This window comes from Paralichthys olivaceus, chromosome 3 (genome assembly GCF_024713975.1).
Source record: "Paralichthys olivaceus isolate ysfri-2021 chromosome 3, ASM2471397v2, whole genome shotgun sequence".
In the NCBI taxonomy this organism is placed as follows: Eukaryota; Metazoa; Chordata; class Actinopteri; order Pleuronectiformes; family Paralichthyidae; genus Paralichthys; species Paralichthys olivaceus.
In genome coordinates this window covers 1,093,880-1,119,743 of record NC_091095.1, presented here as the reverse complement: position 1 = coordinate 1,119,743, position 25,864 = coordinate 1,093,880, and the positions used below count along the sequence as shown (strand labels likewise).

At 45.6% G+C, this 25,864-nt stretch overlaps 1 protein-coding gene across 8 annotated transcripts in view; it reads left to right on the top strand.

Moving 5' to 3' along the window:
- The window catches only part of pik3r3b (phosphoinositide-3-kinase, regulatory subunit 3b (gamma)), a 142,595-nt gene extending 116,969 nt beyond the window's left edge, over positions 1-25,626 (top strand). For 5 of the 8 annotated variants that reach the window (XM_069522721.1, XM_069522720.1, XM_069522723.1 and 2 more), the window contains 8 exons: positions 19,053-19,194; positions 19,780-19,878; positions 20,233-20,413; positions 20,970-21,095; positions 21,184-21,503; positions 22,533-22,607; positions 22,981-23,151; positions 23,356-25,626. In XM_069522721.1, coding sequence (XP_069378822.1) covers positions 19,053-19,194; positions 19,780-19,878; positions 20,233-20,413; positions 20,970-21,095; positions 21,184-21,503; positions 22,533-22,607; positions 22,981-23,151; positions 23,356-23,554 — 1,313 coding nt within the window. In that variant the 3' untranslated portion in view covers positions 23,555-25,626. Of the gene's footprint in view, positions 1-9,604; positions 10,228-14,747; positions 14,936-16,950; positions 17,154-19,052; positions 19,195-19,779; positions 19,879-20,232; positions 20,414-20,969; positions 21,096-21,183; positions 21,504-22,532; positions 22,608-22,980; positions 23,152-23,355 lie in introns of those variants that run through there. The other 3 variants (XM_020107401.2, XM_069522722.1, XM_069522726.1) reach the window with 3 other exon arrangements.
- Positions 25,627-25,864: the final 238 nt, after the last annotated feature.

Sequence of the window (25,864 nt, the reverse complement as noted above, 5' to 3'; positions counted from 1 at the left end):
AGACGCTGACCTGGGACGTTCAACTTCTGACTTGATTATAAATAAATGTAAAACATTGTTTGTTCATCTTTACTCACAGTCTGTGGTGTTCAGTCGGTTCTGGAGAGAGTCGAGCCGTCTTTGAGACAGTCTCTGAAATATTAAGTCTAAGAGGAACTTAGAGGATCTGTCTGTCTGTCTGTCTGTCTGTCTGTCTGTCTGTCTGTCTCTGTCTGTCTGTCTGTGTGTCTGTCTGTGTGTCTGTCTGTCTGTGTGTCTCTTTGTCTGTCTTTCTGTGTGTGTGTGTGTGTCTGTGTGTCTCTCTCTGTCTGTCTGTCTCTCTGTCTGTCTGTCTGTGTGTGTGTGTGTGTCTGTGTGTCTCTCTCTGTCGGTCTGTCTGTCTGTCTGTCTGTGTGTGTGTGTCTGTGTGTGTGTCTGTGTGTGTGTCTCTCTCTGTCTGTCTGTCTGTGTGTGTGTGTGTGTGTGTCTGTCTGTGTGTCTATCTGTCTGTCTGTCTGTCTGTGTGTGTGTGTCTGTGTGTCTCTTTGTCTGTCTGTCTGTCTGTCTGCATGTCTTTGTGTGTCTGTCTCTCTGTCTGTGCTCCTGCATGAATAATGCTGAGCCATGGTGTCTTGCTGCCTTGACAACCAGTGGAGAGCAGGGGGGGGGGGGGGGGGGTCTGTGTGGGTAGAGAGCAAATATAGAAGAGGAGAGGAGGAGGAGGAGGAGGAGAGGATCTGATCAAGTGAAACAGCAGAAACAATAGAAATGTAGGGCAGAGAGGAGATTTGCAGAGTGGGGGGGTAATGAGGGAACTGTGTATTTGGGGCAGTGGAATGAAGACGAGATGAAAAAGAAAACACGAGATCTGGAAACGAGGGAGGAGAAAAAAGAGAGAGACGGGAAGAGAGAGGCGGCTCAGCAGTTTTGGAGGCAGCCTGCGGCAGCAGCAACCTGTTTCACAGTGTCACCAGAGTGTTGCATCATGGGATCAGGACCACGGGGACGCTCGCATTGCAGGATGACATCACCCGTTTACACAGTCAGCTCCTGTTTTGTCTGTCTGCAGAGAGAGAGAGAGGGAGAGAGAGGGAGGGAGAGAGAGAGATAAGGATTGTTTCAGTTTCTGCTCCGTCCATGCTTCGCTCTGTCTGTCTGTCTGTCTGTCTGTCTGTCTGTCTGTCTGTCTCTCTCTCTGTCTGTCTCTCTGTCTGTCTGTCTCTCTGTCTGTCTGTCTGTCAAGGAAACAAGACTCAGATAGTGTGTCAGGATGATAAGAGAATGGAGGAGGTGTGGTGGGGAGGTTTAGGTGTGTGTGTGTGCGTGTGTGTGTGTGTGTGTTTGTGTGTGTGTCCCTCAGACTCTCAGTTTGAGGGAAAACCTTTGTCCTCTTTTTATTTTGGGCTGAAACAGCAGAAACTCGTAGTTTTGGTGTGAATGAGGTGAAATGTAGTTTCACACAGTTTTCATTTGTTGTCAGAATACCAACAACAACATTAACTCTTCACACGTCCCCCGCTGCAGTGTGAGACATTACCTCTGCACGTCTGTCTGCAGCGTGAGACGTCCTGACGTTGCACAGGTGGAGCAGATTTCTCTGGTTCGATTGCGTGAGACAGGATCAGTCGATGCCAGGAAAGGAACTGAAATCCAGCCTGAGCAGTAATGAGTCCGCCGCTTCATTGGACAGAGGGGGGGGGGGGGGTCAAGGAGGAGGAAAGCTCCTCATTGAATTAGCTGAGCTGGAAAGTTTGAGACAGCAAAGCTAATTGGTTGTGCTTGAGTCGGAGCGCACATGACTCACAGCCAGCGCACGGCTCGCTAAGGCCAAAGCAGGCGATGTGGACCGAGCGATGCATCAAACGGGCCCCTGTGATGTGAGATGGACGTAGATCGAGGCTGGTCCGTGAGGTTTAAGCTCTGAACCCTCGAGATGTTCAGTCAGAAGAAGAAACGTTCTTCACGGGGGGTCTGTGGACTTTTATTTCTCACCTGGGAGCTGAATAAATGTTTCAGAAATCAGGGACGAGGTCTGGAGAGGACACGGGTGAAGTGATTTCAATAAATGAGGATGTTGGCAGAAGTTACAACACTCATGAGGTTGCACGTTACAATATTCACTTTTTAACTCGGGAATCACGAACAACACACCCACAGACATGTGTCACAGACAGGAAGTAGATTGTCTACAATGCAGCTGGTTGCTTAGCTACGGAAAATACAAAACCCACTGTTCCTCAGGGATGGTGAATATTAAGAGTCACTGACAGGAAGTGTTAGCGACATTATGTATTCACCGCTGGCAGTCGAGTCCAAACTGAAACGTATCAGTGTGATTAGCCTGATTAAATACTTGTGATAAATATTAAATGGCACATAAAACAAATTAAACTCAGTTAAGCAATACTCTCCTTTATAAACATTCGGTCTTTATGCGTCCATGGAGACGACACAGTGTTGATTGAGGGATAATGTCCGTCCATAGGTCCCATTATCTTGAACTCAAAAGCCTCTAATTGTTTGTTGGACTCATTGATTAGAAGTTGGTGTCACACACCAAAGGTTCCTGTGACACTTTTCTGACTCTAACAGGAACAGAAGAGGAGAGTGTGACCATGTCTGCTGAAGCTTGACGTGGTGATTAATGCATTAAACCAAATCAGGCTGCATCTCATGTGATCTTCAAACTATCGTTGCTGCAACATCGGGTCGAATAGTTCATGCTATTTAATTCTATTTTATTTAGAGACACATTTAACCAAAGCTGAGCCGATCACCTTGTAAAGACGGACTCCAGCTGAGTTCCTGTGGTTTTGCTGCGCGAACGTTGTCGTGTTGACAACAGGAGAAAATGTAGCGTTGAAAAAAGCAGGAGAACAAAAAGGTGACCGCTCAGTCACATCGTGCATTTCAATGATAACTGTAGCAGCCATGTGGGCGGATGACACACCGAGCCCTGCCCCCTCCAAAAATGCTTATGTATAAAACATACACTAAAGTGTCGCGCCATAATATGCAACCACTGTGTGTGTGTGTGTGTGTGTGTGTGTGTGTGTGTGTGCGCCCCCCCCCACTGTCTATGTTTAGCAGCATATTCGTGTCTACAGTTAAATTGTACTTTCCACTCTAGTTATTACAGCAGCAGACGAAATATGAAAAGCACTGAGGGCCGCGGATAATAAGCACAGAAATAGAGCAGGCAGCAAACCACAGCCTCATCACGACTGCACAGTCAAACACACACACAGACAGACACACACACACACACACACACACACACACACACACACACACACACACATTTATAAATTAATGCACTGCTGTTCCTGAATCCACAAAACAATCATGTCTCTCCTCAAACTTTCATCCGAACCTCTTCTCCTCTTTCTCTCTCTCGTGCATCGTTTGCTTAGGTCTTGCTCTGCAGCCTCTGCAGCCTGGTGGATAAGGATCTTTCTTCCACCCTCCTCCTCCGCCTCCTCCTCCTCCTCCATCCATCCCTCTCTCAGTCTACTGCTTCTGTTTCTCCCATGACAGTAAATCTGCAATCTGTAGGCTTTTCTTTGAAAGGAATAAAGGAAGGTTTAACCACAAGCTTGATAGATTGTACAGTAGTGACTCTCTGACACCAGGGAACGTGTCAGGGTGATACACAACAGTGTCTTTCTGAATCGCTGCTTTATCACACAACACACACACACACACAAAGACACATATACACACTCAAGGGACCAATTAAACCTATGAAACACTAAACTCAAAACTGCACATATGCCCATTTGTTGATACAAGCAGTGGAAGAAAGCCTCACTGAAGCACTGGTTAATATAACTGACGCAGTAGTTTCATGGCTCCTCACAGTGTTTACATGTCAATACAAAGATAACACAGAAGACAATAAAGACAATAAAGACAACTCTGAGCCTGTCTTGTGGATTTTCATGTGAAGAACACGACAGTGAGGAAGCCGAGGGACCGTGTTAAAGAATGAAATCACCAGCGGCCAAGATACTTTGACTTTAATGATCTTATTTTGTTTGTGTCGGGTTCCAAATACAATAAATCCAACTATTTCTACTACACAACTCTGTCTCCACCCATAGACTGTAACTCAAGATGGAGGACTGTCCAGAAAAGAACCATATGGGACGATATTTATACTTTAACACTGTCCGAACTGTTACATTAGACAACCAGTGTTTGGATCACACCCTCACCGCTGAGACCTGAACCATAACGACACATTTGAGACGCGTGTCTGTATTTTTATATTTATATTTAGAGTAAACTTGAAACACATAGATGCAGATGATTCAAATGACCCAACATCAGCTGCCTTAACTTATCAGTCTCCTCGTGACATGAAGCAGTTTTATGTTGTTTGTTCCGATACCGGGAGTTGAACCCAGGCCGGAATCCTTCCCACAACCTCCTCTGGTGTGTGTGTGTGTGTGTGTGTGTGTGTGTGTGTGTGTGTGTGTAATGTAATGCAGACAATGACAAGCTGCTGGCTCTCAGGTGCTGGGGGGGGTCATGATAGCTCGTCCCAGCAGTGTCAGTGTGCGTCTCTCTCCTCGTGGCGTCTGGCGTTCTCATTTCACAAAGCACAATAGCTGCTGATAAAGGAGGCTCCAGTGAGTCCAGCGGTTACGTTCTCGCTGCGTTCTGATGTGGAGTTTGGCAGCTGACTCGTCCACAGGTGGTGTCTGACCTCAGATAACACACAACTTAAAACAGACTCAAACCTCTGTACAGACACACACACACATATAGAAACTCCCAGATTACATGTGGTTTACTGAGCTGCTTGTTCTGGACGAGCCGCAGCAGCAGATGAGGTTTTTGGCTTCAGACTTATTCCAGGGACGTGTTTATAGATCAGCTTTATCTGAAACTGTGTCCGCTTCTTACAGCGTGAGTTTAATCTGCCAGACTGAAAACATGACAGACAAAACCCTGATAGACTCATGGACTCACCTGTCCACGAGCTCAAATACACTTCAGGGCCAAATACAACTTTATTTTCATTTCTTGGAGAGATGGCTGCATTTCCAAAAGATATATACCCTTCAGCTGGATTCAGGGGAAATGTGTGTGACATTACAAGATGAAACATCTCTGTGGGATAGAGCAGCCGCTGCCTCTCCTGGGTGCAGGATATTTATGGGATGTGTGAAGACGGAATATCAAACGGGTGAAGTTGAACAGGTCACAGTGAGTGTGAGCTCAGGTTCCACCTGCATGATTAAAAAATCATCCCCCTCCTGCTGCAGTAAACTCGGTGGCACATGAGATGAGTTTGACTCCGACGTTGTCTGTGTTTAAAACCCTTAAAACAGACACTGTTACCTCGCTGGACATGTTGGTCACTATGGCAACAGAAATGGCAAACACCTGATTCCCCCGGAGCTCTCTCGTCTCCTCTGATCCTGTGTGAACACACTCACACACAGACTGGAAGACGACAACAGGGAAACTCGAGTACGGTCACTTTCTGTGTAAAACTCTTGGTGCTGCCGTGTCACACAGGGAATTTAATTTGTTTGCTCCACACCTGCACTGAGGACATGATCCTGACGTGATCTGAGCTGTGGGAACGATTGGATGCAGCTAATTAGCTCAGTCGAGGGAGAGAAATCTGCATTTGAAGATACATGGTGCAACTTAACTATTTTCTCTATAGCATCGATCATGCAAGCAGTGATTGATGATGTTCCCATACCGAGAGTCGAACCCGGGTGAAAACCAGGAATCCTGACCGCTAGACCGAACAGGAGGATGTGTTCTGATATCATTGAGGGGGGGACATGGCCCAGAGGGTCGGCCGTTCGGGGTCTGGACATTTTTTTGCAATTTTTCCTGCAGTCGCTTTATAAAATGTCTGGAAAATGTGAGTCCTGTGCAGCGTCTCAGGCTTCGGTGCAACGTGAGTTTTGCTCTTGGCTTCTGGTGTGATGATAACAAAGCCGGGAGCAAAGAGGACGTTCTGTAAAGAGAACTGTAAACAGGAAGGTCCGCACCAGTGTTTAAATCTTGGCTGTTTATTTCTAGCATTATATTTTGATATACAGATCAGAAATGTCCCCGACACCAGTGAGTGGAACCATAGTTATAAATACTGAGGTTTTATTTGCGGTCATATGAGACTTTGCCTCCTCATGTGTGATTATAAATACACTATGTAAATAGGCCACTTGATGCCCCGGTGCTCTATTGTTGTGGAGGTTAGATGAGGAGCAGTGGGATGATGCCTGGGACAGTGCAGCTTAATGCTGCTGTTCCCATCGTCCTCCTCCTCCCTCCGTCCGCCCCGCCTGCTTCCTCTCTCTCTTTTGTACGACGAGGGGCAGAGTCAGTTCCTGTGTCATTGTTGGGGTTCCATCTGCCTGGCTGCACACACACACACACACACACACACACACACACACACACAAACTGAGCAGCAGCAATTAAACCTGTTCGACACACTTGACAGAGATGAGCTTTGCACTGTGTGTGTGTGTGTGTGTGTGTGTGTTTGTGTGTGTAAGTTTCACAGATGGCTTGTGCTGGACACACACACACACACACACACATTAAATAGATTTCAGGCACAGACACCCACCCCCCCTTCTTTTTGGCATGGGGGGACAAGTGCAACTCTTCCTCCTCTGGTGATGGACACACGAGACAGACGAGTTTAGGGAGGGGACGGAGAGCTGGACGGAGGGATGGATGGATGGATGAGTGGGTGGGTGGGTGTAGAGGGAGGACAGGATGGATGGATGGCAGATTGGGGAGCAGACCTTTCGTTTATTGTGGCTCCCTGAAGTAGGACAGCAGGCAGACAGATAGACAGACAGAGCAGCTGTGATTGCTGGTGGCAGCAGCCCCCATCTGAAGATATTGTATTGATATAAGGCTGTTAGCAGGAGATTAGCATGTGGAGGACCGGGGGTCTGAGCCAGTCTGGGTCTGCACCGTGTGCCTGTGGGGGGGCAGCTGATCGCGATGGTGCCATTGTTCTTTTTGTGAGGTTTGACGTGCTCTACTTTCTGTTGAACGCAGGTCGTAATGCTCATCCCACTGTCACCACATAAACGCAATATGGTTTCATACGATGCATGATTTGATTTACCTTCTACAGTCGCCTCCTCCAGTTCCTGCTGAATATCATCCTCAGCAGAAATACTCCTATAATAATAATAAATATGAAATAAAATGCTGGAGGACTCAACAAGTCAGGTTTGTTAAGCAGAGCAAACCCCACCCCAAACCTTCTGGTACTTTTGTAAACACTACCCTCCCAACCAGGGACTTTTTGGCTAAAAATATCCCCAGAACTTTATTCAGACCTTGGTCCCTGCGGTGGAAACACATGTAGTTCCTGCAAAGGTTCCTTCTTCCAAGGGAAAGTTCCTGTGGTTGAAATGCTGCCAGAATGACAGTTAGTTATTGGCTCATAGTTTTAATCTTTATGAAAAAATATACAAGCCCTCCCAACATTCTCATCCTCTCTTGATTTAACAATTCACATAACGTGTCGTCCTCAGGGATTTTTTTAAATCCTCCAACTTGGAGAACCAGCAGAAGGATTCCTGTTCTCAGCTGTGCAACTGAAAAGCTTTAATTCCTTGATAAGTTTGCTGTAACATAAGATTCAGAGCCAAACGTCTGCTTGATTCGAATATATGTATATGTAATATAATTTTGTTTTTAACACCATATGTTTAAACCATTTTTCTTCAGCTTCCTCAAAAACAACTTGAAGCTCTGTAGCCGGTCGATAATAATTTGATTTACTCCAAAGAAAACTTTCTTATTGACCCTGTTTTCAGACATATTAAGCAAACGATTCTAGAATCTTATCGTCTCACATTTTCATCTTATTGATCCAGGAATCCATCACTGAACAGCCAAAGCAGGAGCAGACTTCTGAACACCTGAAAACCAGTGTGCGGCTCTGTTCTGTGGAGAGTTTGATAGAAAGTTGAAATCTTTCCAAGTTTGAAGCACAAGCAAAACCAAGCAAAACACATGCACATGCATAAATTAATTCTTTTTATAGGAGAATTGATCCACAACGGATCAGAGGAGGATCAATGACAGAACAGACCTGAGGACAATTACATCCTCCGGCCAAATACACTCGTCCCAAACTGACCCAAACAGAGAGACAACACTCGTATCAGCTGTAACAGCCCAACAATTAACAAGCTGCTGTCTTCGAAAACAACAGCGAAACATCAGTAAAACGAGCGAGAGAAAGAAAACACAGAATAATATAGCAGGTCTGCACAGATAAGAAAATACACAGACAGAAAAATCATGAGAGCTGGTGAACCAAACAGTAAAAACACAGATTACAGCAGCTTAAAAAAAGAAAAAGGAGTCAAATCTGAAAATAAGGAGCCGTGCAGATCCATCCTGAATCAGACCTGTACCAATAATCATGTAAATCCATAATATCCATCTTAGCAGGTGTGTGTTTTGATGTGTGTGCAGTAATCCCTGTATTATAGGCCTCCTAAATACATGTTTGCACCTCTGTAGCATCCCTTAGCTTGTGGTTAAGCTTCCATATCATTTACTGTAACTGTGCTTATACCTCACTGTGGGCGGCTCGCTTCACGTAGTTAATGGCACCTTTTCTGCCTCTGGAGTTGAATAAGCTTAGTGAGCACAGAACGAGCTGCAGCGATACGAGCACATCGCTGCAGCTCCATCAGACAGAAGATATTTGTAAAGGTGTATTTAATGTCGTAGTATTGGATCGGGGTCAGGGGTCAGGGTCCTGCTGAGACACATAACAGCCAGGTGGATATTTGTGTTCTTCCTGTGAAGCTGTTTTCAGACATGAACTCTGGAAATCACTGAACTCCCTTTTTCACACTTGAAGAATGTCTGCTTATACAGAAGGCTAAAGACGACACGTTCAGACGGTCCAGAGGTTAGCTCATAATTCATGCAGTTCATTGTGTCATGTCATGTTTCAACCCAAACATCTTCTTTTGCTTCTGATGTGTAACTTTTTGCCGAACAGCCAAATTGAATGATCAAAGTTTCCTCCAACTTTGTGAAGTTCCATCACCGCTGACGAGTCGCAGACTTCAATAACGTCACCAGGCGTTGAACTACAGCAGGTTCCTCACTTTTCTGCGTCCCCCTGGAAACAGTTTCGCAGAGCGTTGCTGCAATTGAATTACAATGAATTTGTTTTCTTAATTTGCTCGTAATTTTTCTGTTTTCACATGTTTTGTCAGCGATGCGTTGAGCTCTCTCCCAGAGTCAAAACCAAACATGGAGAAGCAGCGTTCTGTGTTTATCCTCCACATTCGTGGAACAAGCTCCCTGAGCCGCAGGTCTTTTATTAAATCAAATCATTTCTTACACTGTCACTCCTTCATGTCTTATTTTATTCATTAGTATTTGATCTCACTCTTCTTTATTTGTCTGAACGTCTTTTACATTTGATTTATATAATAAATATAATAGTTTATCAGGTTTGAACTGTCGCTTCCTATTGGCTGTAAAATCCTGCCTCTCAGCTCGTGCGCACAGGCTCGGTCAGCGATTGGCTGGAGAAAGAGCGGAGGGACCCACTGCGAGTGATTAAAGGGGGGAACGTGACGTTAAGAAGAAACGGACATGTGCGTGTTTCACACTCTCTGTGGGGTGTTGTGTGTGTGAAACTGATTTTTCCCGGAGTTGCGTGTCAGCGTTGTGTCGACGTGTTTGCGTGTACAAGTCGTCCTCGGCCGGTGAAGTTTGGTTTCGTCCACCCCCCCTGCGCTCCGCGGTGCAGTGGTCGGTCCCGGCGGTAGTCAGCCTCCTCCTGCCTCCCGTCGTCAGAGCGGAGTTAAAATGGAGGCGAGCGGAGGAGCGGCCGAGCTGTGGAGCTGGTTTCTACTGTCCCACCGCAGACACCTCTAATTTATATTAATGTACATAAACCCCGGGCCTCCATGAAGAGACCCGGCTCTGTCACAGCGGTGTGTCGGAGGGAGCAGCCCGGTGCTTGCTGTCCACAGTCGGTGTATTTATTCGGGTCTGGAGCGGGGATTCAGACGCAGGACCTGAGTTAGCTCGCCCGCACACAGTCTGCTCATCCACGGTCCGTGTCCGTCCGCCTCTCTACCGGACACGAACCAGGCGAAGACATGTACAACACGGTGTGGACCACGGAGAAGGAGGAGGGCGACTGGAGGGACGTGATGATGCCGTATTCCACCGAGCTCATCTTCTACCTGGAGATGGACCAGCCGCCAGGTGAGAGCCGGCTGGGGATAGTTCCTGGAGAGGAGGGGGTCCAGGCTGGGGATAGTTCCTGGAGAGGAGGGGGTCCAGGCTGGGGATAGTTCCTGGAGAGGAGGGGGTCCAGGCTGGGGATAGTTCCCGGAGAGAGGGGGTCTAGGCTGGGGATAGTTCCCGGAGAGAGAGGGTGTAGGCTGGGACTAGCTCCAGGAGAGAGGGGGTCCAGGCTGGGGATAGTTCCTGGAGAGGAGGGGGTCCAGGCTGGGGATAGTTCCCGGAGAGAGGGGGTGTAGGCTGGGACTAGCTCCAGGAGAGAGGGGGTCCAGGCTGGAGCTAGTTCCCGGAGAGAGGGGGTCTAGGCTGGGACTAGCTCCAGGACAGGAGTTGGTATTAGCCGGACGTAGCTTCAGGACAGAGGCGTCTAGGCTGGGGGTAGCTCCAGGTTAGAGGAGGTCTAGACTGGAGCTCCCTGCTGGGGTAAGGAGGTCTAGACCCCTGTGTCATAGGTCTAGGCTGCAGGACAGAGGGTCTAGGCTGTAGGACAGAGGGTCTAGGTTGTAGGACAGAGGGTCTAGGCTGCCGGACAGAGGTTCTAGGCTCTAGGACAGAGGATCTAGGCTGCAGGACAGAGGGTCTAGGACGGAGGAGGTGTTGTCTTCGGTGTTTGTTGGAATCAGTGTTGAATACTGTCTCTTCCTCTGGAGCATTTCACGAGTATCTTGTCATTTTGTGTTTAGATGTGATGATTTTTTATTTGTGCATCGTCAGTTCTGCAGTTTTCAACATTTCCCCAACACAATCCTTTCTGTTGTTGTAGTTGGGATTTCAAAAGAGGAATTAGGGACAATTTCGTCTTTAAATTTAGCTTTAATAACAGTTTCCAGGCAGCGATTGACAACAATGACATCACTTGAAACTCCCTGTTCTTCTTTTCGCTCTGCTGCCTCTGTTACAGCAGAAATGTCCCTTTTCTTTTAGCCGAAGCTCGTTTTAAAGACAATACACTTGAAGTCTGTGTTTAAATCTTCCTCTGACCTCATGTAATTTAATATGATGAATGTTAGAAAAAGATGGCAGACACACCAGCCCAAATTATCTGAGACTAAAATGCAAAAAATATCATGTGGCTGAATTAGCTCCTTGGCACCAACAACACTTCTCTGTATCCTAGAAAATATTTTTTAAATCTATAATCACTTAGAAATAAAAGTATAAATGACAGAGCTCCGTCTGGATCGTCCAGACATCATCTCTGGCTGGTGCCGACAGCAGGAGAGGGGGGGATGGGATCCAGGAGACGGTGAGAGGCTGGAATAAAAGCAGGAATAAAAAGCTCCGGAGCATTTTATAATCATAACATCCTTCACTGACACGCAGCTATGAGGCTTTGTGCCCCTTTATGACCAACTGTCAACCACATCTGAATGTTTCATTCATTCATTCATTCCTCAGCAATTGTGCCAGTGTCATTTGACACCCCCTCCTCCTTTTCTTTCTCTCCCCTCGGTGCACTGAATGGATCATGGCGCAGATGTGGGACGTTGTGTTGTTTCCAGGAGGCGCTGTTGAATGCAGTTTGCCCGGTAGCTCTTTCCCCCTTTTCCATTCTCCTCCTTTCTCTTCCTCCATCTGTCCATTGAGATGTACTCTACTGTATACACTCGGCAGCACGGTGCAGTGTTATGTCTTATCTGTGGCTCGGTGCAGACACGAAGCAGTAAAACCCCTTCAGCTTTATCTGAGCAAGTGTCTCAACTGTAACAGCACATTGATTTTAAACTATATCCCAGAAGCATTTTCAGCTAATGTGAAGTTTGTTGGAAAAACATTTCAGACACATGCAGCTACATTTTCTTCTGTTTGCATCCTGAGTTGAATCCACACCGTCGGTTGTTGTATTTAAGAAATATTGAAGTGTAAGTGAAGTGTTAATAACTTCTACCTGCTTGTTTAGAGTCAGTGTCTCCTCCCCGTCTTGTGTCTGGTAGACAGTCCTCCTCGGAGCGTTATGCAGATGCAAATATTTCAGTCAACACACCTTTGCTGCCGATTCGCACACTCAACTGCCACTGGACTCTGGCTTCTATTGCACCCAGGGTCGTTCATCTTTCTCGTGCATGGTTAAAAAAAAAGAAGCAAAAAATAGAAAGGTTGCTTTGTTCACTTGTGCAGATTAAATTACGTTTTTCATTTGTGGGTTTTGGTGATGAACGAAAAAGTCAAATTGAAAGACTGAGCGGGGATAGATGTGAGATGAGGACGAGCTGTTAGAAGTTGATCAAATGATTCCTCTTCTCACTAAACTGGTTTATTTACAACAGACACTTTTTCAGTAGCACCTGAAGCATTCGTAACTATTTGAGTTCTTTTCTGTGTGTGTGTGTCATTTCCTCAACATGTGAACACAGTGTGTGTGTGTGTGTCTTTGTCCACACACACACCTGACATGTCAACTGAGAGACAGAGGGGGGGGGAAACGGGGGGGAAATGCGGAGAAGGAAGAGAGGGGGGGGGGGGGTGATAAAGGGCCGAGGAGAAATAGAAGGGGAGCGTCCCGCAGATGTTCATTAGAATATTTATTATGCTGGAATTGAAACGTGAATGCATCAGTGACAGTTAAAGTGTGTGTGTGTTTGTGTGTGTGTGTGTGTGTGCTTGTGTGTTTGTGTGTTGCTTGTGTGTGTGTGATTAGCACAGGTGGAGTGACCAGCCCCAGGGGAGGGCAAAGCCTGCGTTTTTAACAGCAAGTTTGTTTGTTTGTGTGTGTGTGTGTGCGTGTGTGTGTGTGTTTTTGTGCGTGTGTGTGACCGATGAGACTCATCTTCGAATGGAAAATCACCGGGGCATTTTAGTTAAAGGACCATGCCAGAGTTTTTTGGTCGTTCCCACGTACTCCATGTTACTTCCTGGTTCTCCTCACTTCCATGTTGTATCCTGTCACATGTTTTGCCGTTTGAAAACTCACACACGCTTGAAACTCGTCTTCATCGAAGCTTGATTTGGGGAAATTGTGGAGAATGTTTCGTGCACATTTTACAGATCGGTGGCTTTTGTTCTGCATCGTTACACAACAGTCAAGTTGCATTGACAAGAATATAAGCTGCTGTTTTAAAGGCTTGTGACAGTTCGTTAAGGTCCATGATAATATGATCATAATATGGTTTGTGCACCAAAATCATTTTACTAATTTGATAATTGATATTTGTCAGTTAATTAATACCTTGATCATTGATAGAGGTTAAGAGACCTGCATGACTGCAGATTGACACTGGAGAACAATGACAGTACATTTCTTCATTTACAATGAGATCTGTGACGGAGCGACTCACTTTTATTTACATGTCGCACTCAAATTAAAATCATCATCATCTTGTTTTCGTGGGATTTTTATTCCTTCTTCCTGTGGTTTATATGACAGCAGCTGAGTGCGTCTGTGACGTCATTCACGCACGGCGGCCAAGTGTCGAAGCCTCTCTGCATACTGGACATAATCATCATCTGCAGGATTGGATTGACATGTGGCCCATAGGAGACGTAATCCTCTGAACGTTTGCCGCCCATATGTGTCGCTGAGTCTTTTATGAGGGTCATTATCTCAACATAAATTAAACCTGTTCCAAAGATCCTGCAGATTAAGATTTAAATTCATCATCACTGACCTCGGAGATTGTAGCTCGACGGATGATTAAGAATACGACTCAAGGTCCACTTACGATCTTTGTGCAGCTTTTAGCCGCATCACAAAGTCTTTGTCCCTGGATGTATTTGGCTCAGTTGTCTTGGAGATGGATGTGTTGAAATGCTAATGCAGTCGCTGCTGCTATTATTTCATTTGTTGGACTAACAGCATGAGCACATTATTATTTCTTTGTCTGTTTGAATGTCTGATGTTGAAGATTTCATTTCAAAAACCAGTTTGCATGCACACGTGCACATATTTTAATATCTTGCTCTAATTGGATAATTATATGCATTTTCTAATAACAGTAATATTATCGCACCTGCAGGTTCTTTGTGGTCACTTGCAAAAATCAATTAGGAGAATTTACTTTATTTTTTCATTATCAATTGATTATGTGGAAAACGTTTGAAGGCATCACTGTGGATTTGGGCTTAGCTTGGATTTATTCACCGAACAGACTAAGACGGGAGTGAGAGAAAGAGAGAGAGTGAAAGAGAGAGTGAAAGAGTGAATAAATGAAATATTGAATAAGTGAGTGTCTTACTCACATTCAGCTGCCAGTCGCTCTGTGTTCAATAGAAAAGACCTGTTGATTTAGTGCCTGATGCTGGTGTGTGTGTGTGTGTGTGTGTACGGAATAGATATACCAGTGGGTAACTCCACCTCCCTCTTTTCTTTCTTTCTTTCCCTTATGAGCTGTGCCCCCCCCCACACACACACACACACACACACACACGCACTCCGTTTGGACCCCCGCCACAATCGCTGCCTCCCGATTGGCTGAGGGGGCGGGCCTCCGTGCTCGGATTAGTTAGTGCATCATCTGTCTTTTAGGTTCAGCCCCGCTCACTCTTTCTTCAGTGTGTCGTAGCCGAGAGCAGGAGGAGGAGGTGGTAGCGGAGGAGGAGGTAGAGGAGGAGGAGAGAGAGCAAGACAGGGAGAGTGTGTGAGAGAGAGAGAGAGAGAGAAGGAGGGAGGAGGGAAACAGCTGAGAGACGAGTGGCAGCATGCAGCTAACGGAGAGCGCAATGTTGGAGGACGGTAAGAGACAGAATGGGACAGATTTGTTCTGTTTTCTCTTCCTCTGCCTCTTTGTTCTTCCATCCTTCCCTTCATTCTTTATTTCCTTCGTGTTTGCTTCCTTTATTCTTTCCTTTCTTTCATCCTTTCTTCTCTATCTGTCTTCTTTTCTTTCTGTCTTTCTCAAATACTTAGTCCACTTCTCTCTTTCCAGTCTGGATCCATGTCTTTGCATTTTAGATTTTTTTTCTGTCTTTTCTTTCTATCGTCTTTCTTTTCTCTCTTTCTGTCTCATTTGCTAAATTCTCTCCCCTCTTTCCAACCTGGATCCATGTCTTTCTATTTTTCCAGTTCCACTCTTCTTTCTCCACTTCTCTTTTCCCCCTCTTGTCTTTTCTTTGCCGCCCCCCTCCTCCTCCTGTCACTCAGCTTGCGGCACGCGACCCGAAGCCTGCAGAGCGCGTGTCCGTGCACTCGTGTTCATTGTTTGAGGCTCTTGTGCTTTTCTGCTGCAACTTTGTGGGAATTGGTGCTCGACAGAAAGTGGCTTATTCAAAGTAAAAGCTAAACTGGTTCCAGAATCTCAGATGTGAAGAGTTGCTACTTTCCTCCGAGAAATTTTTATTGTCTTAAATGACATTTTAATGTTGAAACTGATTTGAAACATGAGTTACTTAAGAGTTAATGTGGTGGAAATCTGAACCCAGTTTGGAAAAGGAAAGAGTGCCTCCATGTGTGCATGCTTTCACAGCTGTGACGCTGAAACACACCCACATACTGTAGATGCCCACACACACACACACACACACACACTCTCACCACTTTCTGCTCCTCGCTTCACCAGGATGTAAAGTTATAAAAATAAAACGGATTAAAATGCAGAATCTGTTTTGTGCATCGTGCAGTTTTTAGTTGCTCTCAGTCTGTGCAGTCATTTCACTGTTGTGTGAGTACTCTTGTTGCTGCAAGGATCTTTGTTAATGTTAGGTCGCTGCTACGAAATTGGGCAGCACCCCCCCTCCCCTCCCCCCCGAAAGATCAGCTGGGATGTGGAGTGTGTGCGTGTGTGTTTATCCTGTATATGTGTGTGTCAGTCCGTGCTGACAGTCATTGTTCAGGAGAGAGTGTGTATCTGCTGCATATGTGATGACAAGTGATATTGCTGTGTGTGTGCGTGTGTGTGTGTGTGCGTGTAGCAGAGCGCTGCTCCTTTGTCTGGTGAGGGGGAGGAGGGAGGAGGGGACGTTGCACTGACGGTCCCCTTTGTTCGTCCCTCGCTCAGAGTGCGATGTTGTGCAGTCGCTGTGGTCGTGATCTTTTTTCCAGATTTTTTCCACCACAGTGGTTTATTTTGACCAGTTTCCATGTTTTATGACATCGTGAGGATGTGTCCTCTCTGTTCAGACAGTTGTCATTCGTGTGTTCGGCTTCTTTTATGCAGGACAGATGGTTAGAAAATAACAGAGCCATCAGAGGTATTGATCAGCATGTCGGAGGGTTCGGCTCCGTAGACGCTGCAAAGGTCACTGGCTCCGATTAATTTAACGCTTCAAGTTTCCGAAGGACCTCTGCAACAAAGGACTTGAGTGTGTGTGTGTGTGTGTTTGTTGGTCACGTTCATTGTCCTGTTGTTTCTCACACTGATGCTGAAGTGATAAATCATCATCAAACTTTCATTTGCGTTGTGGATTCAGTGTTTTTTGCTTCGCTGTCAGTTTCAGATTCTGGGTTTAAGGCAAATTTGAGAGGAAACTGATAAATTGAACCAATTCCTTTACTGCTGACCTGTTATTATTTGTATTTTATTGCAAAGGAAAATGAATAGTTGCAGCTCTTTGAACGACCTATTGTCCTGTTAGGACACTGTCCTTTGTGTACGTCCACACTGATACACAAACACACACACATACACACTTTGTAGTGTGTTTCCATTAAGTTTGAGCAATTTAAAGAAATGTAATTTCCCCTTTAATTATTAAATTGAACAAAAGTTTGTCTTTAAATGTGAAGTGAATTTCCACTCTGTTATATTATGATGGAGGTGCACGTGCCCACAAAGTGCTGACGGAGGGAAACGGTGCAGCTGCAGAATGACAGTTTCTGTGGTGACACGGTGACTGACTGAAGGAGTGAGAGAGTGAGGACGAGTTGAAAGTGGGAACAAAGAGCGGGAGAGGAAGAGGAGCTGCCTCCGAGCACCTACGCACATTCCTCTGGACTGAAGATCTGCTCTGAGCATGTGTGTGTTTTATTAATAACAGTCTGTCTGTTTTTGTGAGACGTTATGAAAAGATCCCAGCAGTTATCGCTTCTTTATGTATATTTAGACTGTGTATTCTCAGCTGCTTCGGACACACACACACTGAGCGCTGGTGTTTTCAATCCAAACACTCTTTTATGGTCGCAGCTGGAGTCAGTCAGATGAAGCCTCTGTGAGAATCCGTCTTTACCTACAGTCGTGTGGACTTGTAAAGATGAAAACTGTCTCCAAATATATATTCTCTCAACAAAAGAAGAGAGAAAGAGAGACTCATACTTCATACTTGTAGCGGTCCAGTTCTGGGGCCCCCTGGTGGCTGCAGAGGCTTCAGCAGCCTTTATGTTTGCTGATGCTTCAGCTGAACTGTCTTCATTAAAACAACGTATACAAACAGAACATGTGTATTTACATATACGCTGCACATGAACGTCCACAACAACAGAGAGAATATTGGATGTAAATGTATTTAATTGGGCACAAACAGAAGCTGCAGTCGGAGGAGAATGATGTTGCTGCTGCTGGATGTGGAATTGGCAGCTGTCATGTCTCCTGACGACTATTTAATAAGGTCAGACGATGTCGTACGTTGTTTTCAGATTGACCTGCTGAACCCGTGAGGCCAGTGAGAGTGGATCAGTGGTACAGTGGATCAGTGGATCAGTGGTACAGTGGATCAGTGGTACAGTGGATCAGTGGTACAGTGGATACGGTGACAGGTCTTTAATAGTGTGGTCCATGGGGTGTGGCCCCTGGATGCAGGGGTGTGTTGTCGAGTGTTACAGTAACACAGCAGCCGTGATTAAAGTGACACATTAACACCCGGTGAGTAACGGTCACGTAATGCACGTCGCATTTCTCCAAACTCACGCCGTCCTCTCCCTATGCATTGTGGGAATTTCCCCCATCTGTTTCAGTCGGCCGTGTGTGTGTGTGTGAACTGATCTGTGATGTAGGGGCTCTCCAGTAATTACACTGCTGTTCCTTAAACCATATCCAGATGTGCTTGAAGTGTGTGTGTGTGTGTGTGGATCATGCAGCGCTGCAGCAAACACACGTGCTAGCGTGTTAGCATTCAGGTCTGAATTAGCCTCCAGACCTTCTGCCCTGTTCTGTTTATTGATGATGATAATTAAATTAGTTTTGTGTGAGATGAATGATAATGAGAGATTCCCGTCTGACCCGATATTGTTTGTCCTGATAAGAACAATATTTAATGTACAACATGTTTTTTTGCTTCAAATAGTTAAATATATTTAAAAGTGGTCGAAACACAAGCAGCCATACTTTTCATAAAGTTATGAGTGAGTCCAGTTGTCCTGTCATGATTCTGTCCTTTGTGTGATTCTGCAAAACTCTTAAACCTTGAGCTCAGTTCTGTCGTGGAGTCCTTTTAATAATTAGTCGTCCACGAGACTGAGTTTAAATGTTTAACCTTTTGATGGACAGACTTGATGTAAGTGACTTATAATCATCGTAACATGTTTTTGTTTGAAAGAAAAAGTTGGGTCATCAATGTGCTCCGGAAGTTAAATCACATTTTAATGTTACTCTCACATTCTCTTCCTCGATAACAACCACAGAAAGAACTGTGATGATGTATGGGCTGTGCTTGTCACGCCGCTGTTCACCTGTGATTTATAACTCCTGTGTTCATACAGCCTGTGTGTTGTAATTTACATATGAAATGCATGTTTCACAACGAAACATTCTGTTTGTGTTCATGTTCACATGAAGCCAGATTTTTAAATATTAACGAAGCCTCGACTCTGCAGCGCCGGACGGACGTTTGAACTTTGCTGCAGTGCTGTCGAACAAACCCCAGGCTGTCTTCACTCCTGTTCTTTTTCACTTCTAACATATTCTCTTTCCCTCCTCCAGCTCTTCCTCCAAAGCCGGCAAAGCCCCAGCAGCCCTCCTCTGTCGGGGTGGGAGGGGGCGGCGGCAGCAACAACGGCGCCAAGGATGGAGGAGCAGGAGGCTCGCTGCAAGATGCGGAGTGGTACTGGGGAGATATATCCAGGTAAGACTGAGAGGAGAACTTCCTCTGGGCTGATGTGAAGTGACTCGATTATACGGAACATAACTGTTGCGTTGGTCTAAACCCAAGTGTCCTGATTGTTTTCCTGTAATCTGTTCACACACTGAAACCTAAAATTGTGTTGTTACAAAAGGTTCATTCCTGCTCGTGTGTCACATCCGTGAGTTTCAGAAGAAAACAGATCGGCTTCTCGATGTTTCACGAGAAAGACGTGAAATTATTTTTATTTCAGTGTAAGTGATGTGTTTTTAATGATCAGGAGTTAGACCTGCCTAAGTGTAGGTTGGTGCTCAGCTATAGTGTGCACACACAGTCAGATGATAACCACACCTACAGTGGAGACAGTCAGTCTGCCACCTACAACACACACACTCAGCTCAGTCCCGACATCATTTAACGGATGGACTGTTTACTCTGAGGTGTGTGGCTGCAGGGTAAAGTCCTCACCAACTGCCACTGATAACTGGAGGCAGACTTTTTTTAAAATGAACTCCATGTGCACAGCTCACGCAACCTACTCACTGTTCCGTGTTTTTCTTCTTCTCCTCTGTACGTTGTGGTTTTCAGGGAGGAGGTGAATGACAAGCTCAGAGATATGCCTGACGGGACCTTCCTGGTGCGGGACGCTTCCACCAAGATGCAGGGCGACTACACTCTTACACTGAGGTAAACTTCACTTTCACACCGGTTCAGTTTAGACTGAACCTAAATATCAGGTGTGAGAGGTTCCTCAGACCAACGCACCAAAATGTATTCCGACCAGACGAGGTGTTGAGTCTGGATCAAACTGCCAGGATTGCTGAAGTCTTCACCTCCGACCATATAATGTTGAAAACCACGAGGACGTTCATCATGTGCATTTGAACTAGTGTGGAGTACTGTGCAGTACTGTAGTACTGCGCAGTACTGCGCCTGAAGGTGCTGATGCTGTAACACCATCAGCTTGTTACCATGGCAACCAGATAAACCATTTTATAAATGTTCCCTGATCATGTGCTCGTCTCCTCTCTCTGTGTTCAGGAAAGGGGGCAACAACAAGCTGATAAAGATCTACCACCGCGACGGGAAGTACGGCTTCTCTGACCCGCTGACCTTCAGCTCGGTGGTGGAGCTCATCAGCCACTACAGACACGAGTCTCTGGCTCAGTACAACACCAAGTTGGACGTCAAACTCATGTACCCCATCTCCCGCTTCCAGCAGGTCTGAACTCGCAAGCACACGATAACGCAACATATACAACGTTCACCTCTGCACACACACAAAATGACAAAAGAGTTGTTAGTGAGTTAGTTAGTTCATTCTTCCTTTAGTTTGAACTGTATTCAAAACACTGTCTGCCTCTGTAACGCCCTCCCTCCGTACATCGGGCCTCCTCCTCTGTGTTTCCGCTCCAAACTGCAGCAGCAGCAGGATCTCCGCTCTCTGAAATATTGCCCCGTTTCACGGCCCTCACGCCACACTCCCCTAAATAACTGCATCGGTGTCAAACGGCCGCCGTTGCATTTATTTCCCCCCTTTCTCAACTCATTTGCAAGAAGAGTCATTACTCAGAGCGATGCGATGTTAGTACACCTTACTCTACACCCAGGGCATTGTGGGTGGTTTATTAACGAGCATGCGTTGTGGGATGAAGGGAGCAAACATGCAGTTTTTCCTCCGTCTCTCATGAGGATTTTTCCTTCTTCTTCCTCCTGTCTTGAGTTTCTGTGCACGGCTTAAATATCTAATGCTTTGTCTGTCCTGCTCGACTCCTCAGGACCAGCTGGTGAAGGAGGATAATATTGATGCGGTTGGGAAGAAGCTCCAGGAATATCACAATCAGTACCAGGAGAAGAGCAAAGAGTACGACAGACTGTACGAAGAATACACCAAGACGTCGCAGGTACGAACAAACACAAACTCAGCAGAAACCAAATCAGCTTTTCTTTTTGTCCACTCACTCACCCACCTCCACCTCTTCCCTCGTTCAGGAGATCCAGATGAAGCGCACGGCCATCGAAGCCTTCAACGAGACCATCAAGATCTTCGAGGAGCAGTGCCACACGCAGGAGCGCTACAGCAAGGACTACATCGAGCGATTCCGCCGCGAGGGCAACGACAAGGAAATCGAGCGGATCATGATGAATTACGAGAAGCTCAAGTCACGGCTCGGAGAGATCCACGACAGCAAGGTGCGGCTGGAGCAGGACCTGAAGACGCAAGCCATGGACAACCGCGAGACGGACAAGAAGATGAACAGTCTGAAGCCTGACCTCATACAGCTCCGCAAGATCAGGGACCAATATCTAGTGTAAGTACTTTCATCACAAGACGAGCGGCTCCACGTTATCAGTTTCACATAAGAACTTATTTTAGACGCAGATTAGATCTTTTTAAATGGCCAATTACTGATAATTGCCTGAGTGCAGCGAACACAAGGTCTCGTTAGGACAGAGAGGATCTGCAGGATTCTGAGGACAGACGGAAACATTTATGAAGCAATGACGCAAAAAACATCTTATATGTTGCTTTTAAGCCTCAAGGCTGATTTGTTCACTCAGGAGGTTGATGTTCAGTATATTTAGACTTTAGGGGTTTGTTCAGTTCGTCTCTCGGTTCCAGGTAAAACACTGGTTTGTCTCAGAAAGCAGGATTATCAAGTTAACAGGGAAAACTGAACAAACCACCAAAGAAAGCTGGAACATGAACTTTATTCTGGCTTTTTCTCAAAGTCCGTGTTCTCTGTCCTCCTTCATAGTTCATCTGTGATTTAATTTAACTTCGTCATTGTTTGTCTCTTAAATCAAACTCATCACAGCTTCTCAGATATAAAGATGAGTTTCAAACGGAGGAACCAACATTTGATTCTTCACAAAGGTGTTAGTGGTTAATAACGAGAAACAGAGAAACTTGTTTGTAAAGAACAAAACCTGCGATTATGCAACAAGTTTTCAGACCAAAGAAGTCCCATCGTCAATCTAATAGATGGTTATATAAAGGTGTCAGAGACAGATTCGTCTGTCTCCCTGCCGTTGGACAAAGTTTCTATAATCTCTCAGTTCATCATTCTGTCCATCAGGACACTTGTCGTTCCTGAGAATCAGTCCATCGGTGTCTGTGTCCTCAGACCTCTGGATGTTTCCTGCTTTGTTTCTCAGAACGAGTCCACCGGCATTTCAGCGTCGTTTGGCCTCGTCCCAAATCACTCTGTGTTTTCAGCCTCATGTTTGCTCAGGGCACCGTGAACGCTGCCGTGAATGAAAGAAGCCTTTCAGACTGATTCTTGGTAGTAATGGTTCTCCCTCTCCGTCTGTCTCTCTCTCTCTCCTTCTCTCTGTAGCTGGCTCAATCACAAAGGAGTTCGTCAGAAACGAATTAACGACTGGCTGGGAATCAAGAACGAGAACACTGATGAGTAAGTCGACTTTTCTGATGAGACTTTTTTTCTTACTTCTGCTAAAACTTTGGCCAAAGATGAGAAGTTTTGTGGATCTGAGAGGTCGAAGCTCTGCAACTTCTAAAAACATGTTCTAAAAACTGGTTCATCACGTCTGTGTCACCCTGGAAACTATTGTTTGTGCATCTTGGGTTTGACGAAGATGTTTTATTCATTATTTACTTGTCTTGAGTCTAAGTTGCAGCGTGTTGAGCTCTCAGTAGATCATGGGGTTGGTGCTGTTACTGTACATGTGTCAGTGTACGCAGCGATAACTTAAGACGTAATTTAAAGCAAAGAGAATATTCAATCTCTTCCTCCCTGATGAAAACCTCCCCGTGTGTCTGTGCAGAGCCTACTTTGTGACTGAGGAGGACGAGAACTTGCCTCACTGCGATGAGAAGAGCTGGTTCGTCGGGGACCTGAACCGGGTACAGTCGGAGGAGCTGCTCCTCGGGAAGCCAGACGGAGCGTTTCTCATCCGAGAGAGCAGCAAAAAGGGCTGCTACGCCTGCTCTGTAGTGTGAGTACACACAACATGTGAACGTGGAGATGACAAAGGTCACATTTTAAATTAAATTAAGTTATAAGTTGGTAAAAGAAAGTAAAAAAAAAAACAGATCGAACAGAAAACAGAATTTTAAAAACGTCTCTGCTTCAGCGTGAATTCAGTCACATCATGTTTAACTTCGACACTTGATTGACTGAGTGTTTGTTTGTGTGTCAGTGTTGAAGGTGAGGTGAAGCACTGCGTCATCTACAGCACGCCGCGCGGCTTCGGCTTCGCTGAGCCCTACAACCTGTACAGCAGCCTGAAGGACCTGGTGCTCCACTACCACCAGACCTCGCTGGTGCAGCACAACGACTCGCTCAACGTCCGCCTCGCATACCCCGTCTACGCACAGATGCCCTCCGGACGCAGATGAACCCCACCCGTCTGCTCACACTCCCACATAGACAACAAACCAACCCCCTCTCGGGGAAAGGGAGAATGGGAAGAGTGAAGGAAGGAAGGAAGGAGGGAGGGGGAGGATTGGTTGAAGTACAAACGACCCCCAACACCAGACCCGTAAACGATAGATAGAAACACTTGCTGCAACACACACGTCAGCCACCTTGGAGTTATATATATTTTTACAAGAACATTTTCGGAGGGCATTCTTTCTAAAGACTGCTTGATTTGCACAAGGAAGTTTTAAATGTTTGTGAATGTGAAAAAAAAAATAAGCGACAGAGGGAAGGAAGGAAACGGAGTAGGCAACTTCAGAGTTTCAGGTTGACCCCGCTGCTACCTAAACTCCAGCTCAGACTTTTTACGAGAAACTCAAAAAAAAAAAAAACCATGCGAATGACGACGAAGACGACAACAAAACATTCCCATTCTAAACCTTTTCTTTCACCTCGAATGATTCTATTACTGCTTTTAGTTTTATTTTAGTTTGTTTCTGGAGTCGTTTTCATGTTTCAGATGTTTCCTTTTTGTTTACTCCCAACTTTGTTTGTGGTGAATGCAAGAGGAGACGACGATGATGATGATGATGATGGTGATGATGATGTCAAGTGTCTGTTTCTGACCCTCTCCGTACGAGAAGCAGAAATAATGTAGCATAACGGAAAAACAGACGCTCGTGTTGTGGAGCGTTCCTCCATGTAGACTGCTGCTGCTGAGGGGTTAAAGGGGGAGGGTGGGGGAGTTGAACGGGGGGGAGTGGGAGCACAAGTGACACTAACAGTTTTGTAGAGTTGAAGGACAAAAGGTTTTTGCTTTTATACGAATTGTAGTTTTTTTTTTTTTGCCAGTGTGTAAATGGCAACGTCACAGATTAGAACCAGAGACCAAAGTTAGTGTGAAGTGGGAGGAGCAAAGAGTCCTTTTCTTCTCTTCTTTCCCCCCTTTGTGAACGTAGGGAGGAGCTAAGAGAAACAAATGGACGGTGTGTTTGAGACCACACATAAAACTGAGTTTTGGAACACGTGCTTTTGCACCAAATAGCCTTTTTTTCTGGAAAACCAAATGGTACGAAAACAGAAACGCCAGCAGCTCCTGTGAACGCAGATGGTCGAGTAGGAAGCACTTACACGAGCCTCGTTTGTGACCTCGGCTCTGAACGTCGCCCTGCGCAGAAAACTGAGATGAACAGGAACACAAATTATAGTTGTGGAATATGTTTGGTTTGAGTGTTTAGAACAAGTAATAATGAAATAGCAGCAAACTCCTCTTAGGTAATGGGGAAAGAGTAAATAAAGTTTTAAGTGAAGTTTTTTTTAAGCGTGTTTAACCACATTTAAAAAAGCATTGAAGTTTCGCTGCACTCCTCATTTTAAATGTTTGCACAGTAATTTGAACGACAGCTCAGAGCTCTGAGGTCACAAGCGGCTCCGCACGAGACCAGACAGGAGGAAGATTCAAAACACTTTCACCGAAGTCCTCCGAACGGAGAGAAACCGTCGGGACCAGAAAACCTGAAAACCCATTTTATGTGTGGTTTAAAAAAGCCGGTGAGCGAGTGATGACAGGCGAGTGAATGCTACAGACTGTGGGTTGAAAACTTTGTGCTCTTTGTTAGAAAACCTTCAGAAATAATAAGCTTTGATAAATGATGTTTTTTATGTGCAACGCAGCGAGAGGAGGCGGAGTCCCGAGCTGAAGACACAGGCTTAAGGAGAAAATACTGAAAACTTGAAAGAACGTGCAATCTAGCGTTGTGTTAATGAAGTTCAGCAAGCAGAGCGAGCGAGAGAGAGAGAGAGCGAGAGAGAGAGAGATGCACTACGGTCCGAGAGATAATCAAAGTGCACAGTGAAGCTTCTGGAGTGAAAGTCACTTTTTGTTTGTTGGTTCTTTTTATTTGATTTCTGTTGAACTTGTTTTTTAAGCTCAGAACTTCTCGGCCGGTGCTCGACTTTATAACCAGCGGAAGCATTTTTCTGTCAAAGACTAAAACAAATAAAAAAGCATCACGCAATAAAAATGATCTTCAAAAACTGAAGAGAAAAACAAGTTGCATTCTATTCTTCCTGGAGATTCTCTGTTCGCTGATTGGCTGAGACTAAGAATGAGAGGGGGGGGGGGGGGGGCGGAGTCACTGCCGTCAAGGTTCCTAATAAAAAGTAAAGGGGGGGGGGGGCGATCATGTGATTCTGGTAACGGCAGCTGTTCTCACTTCACCCCACCCACCCCCCAACAACAACAGCCCGTGAGGTCGTCAACCAAAACGCACCTCCGAGACGATGCT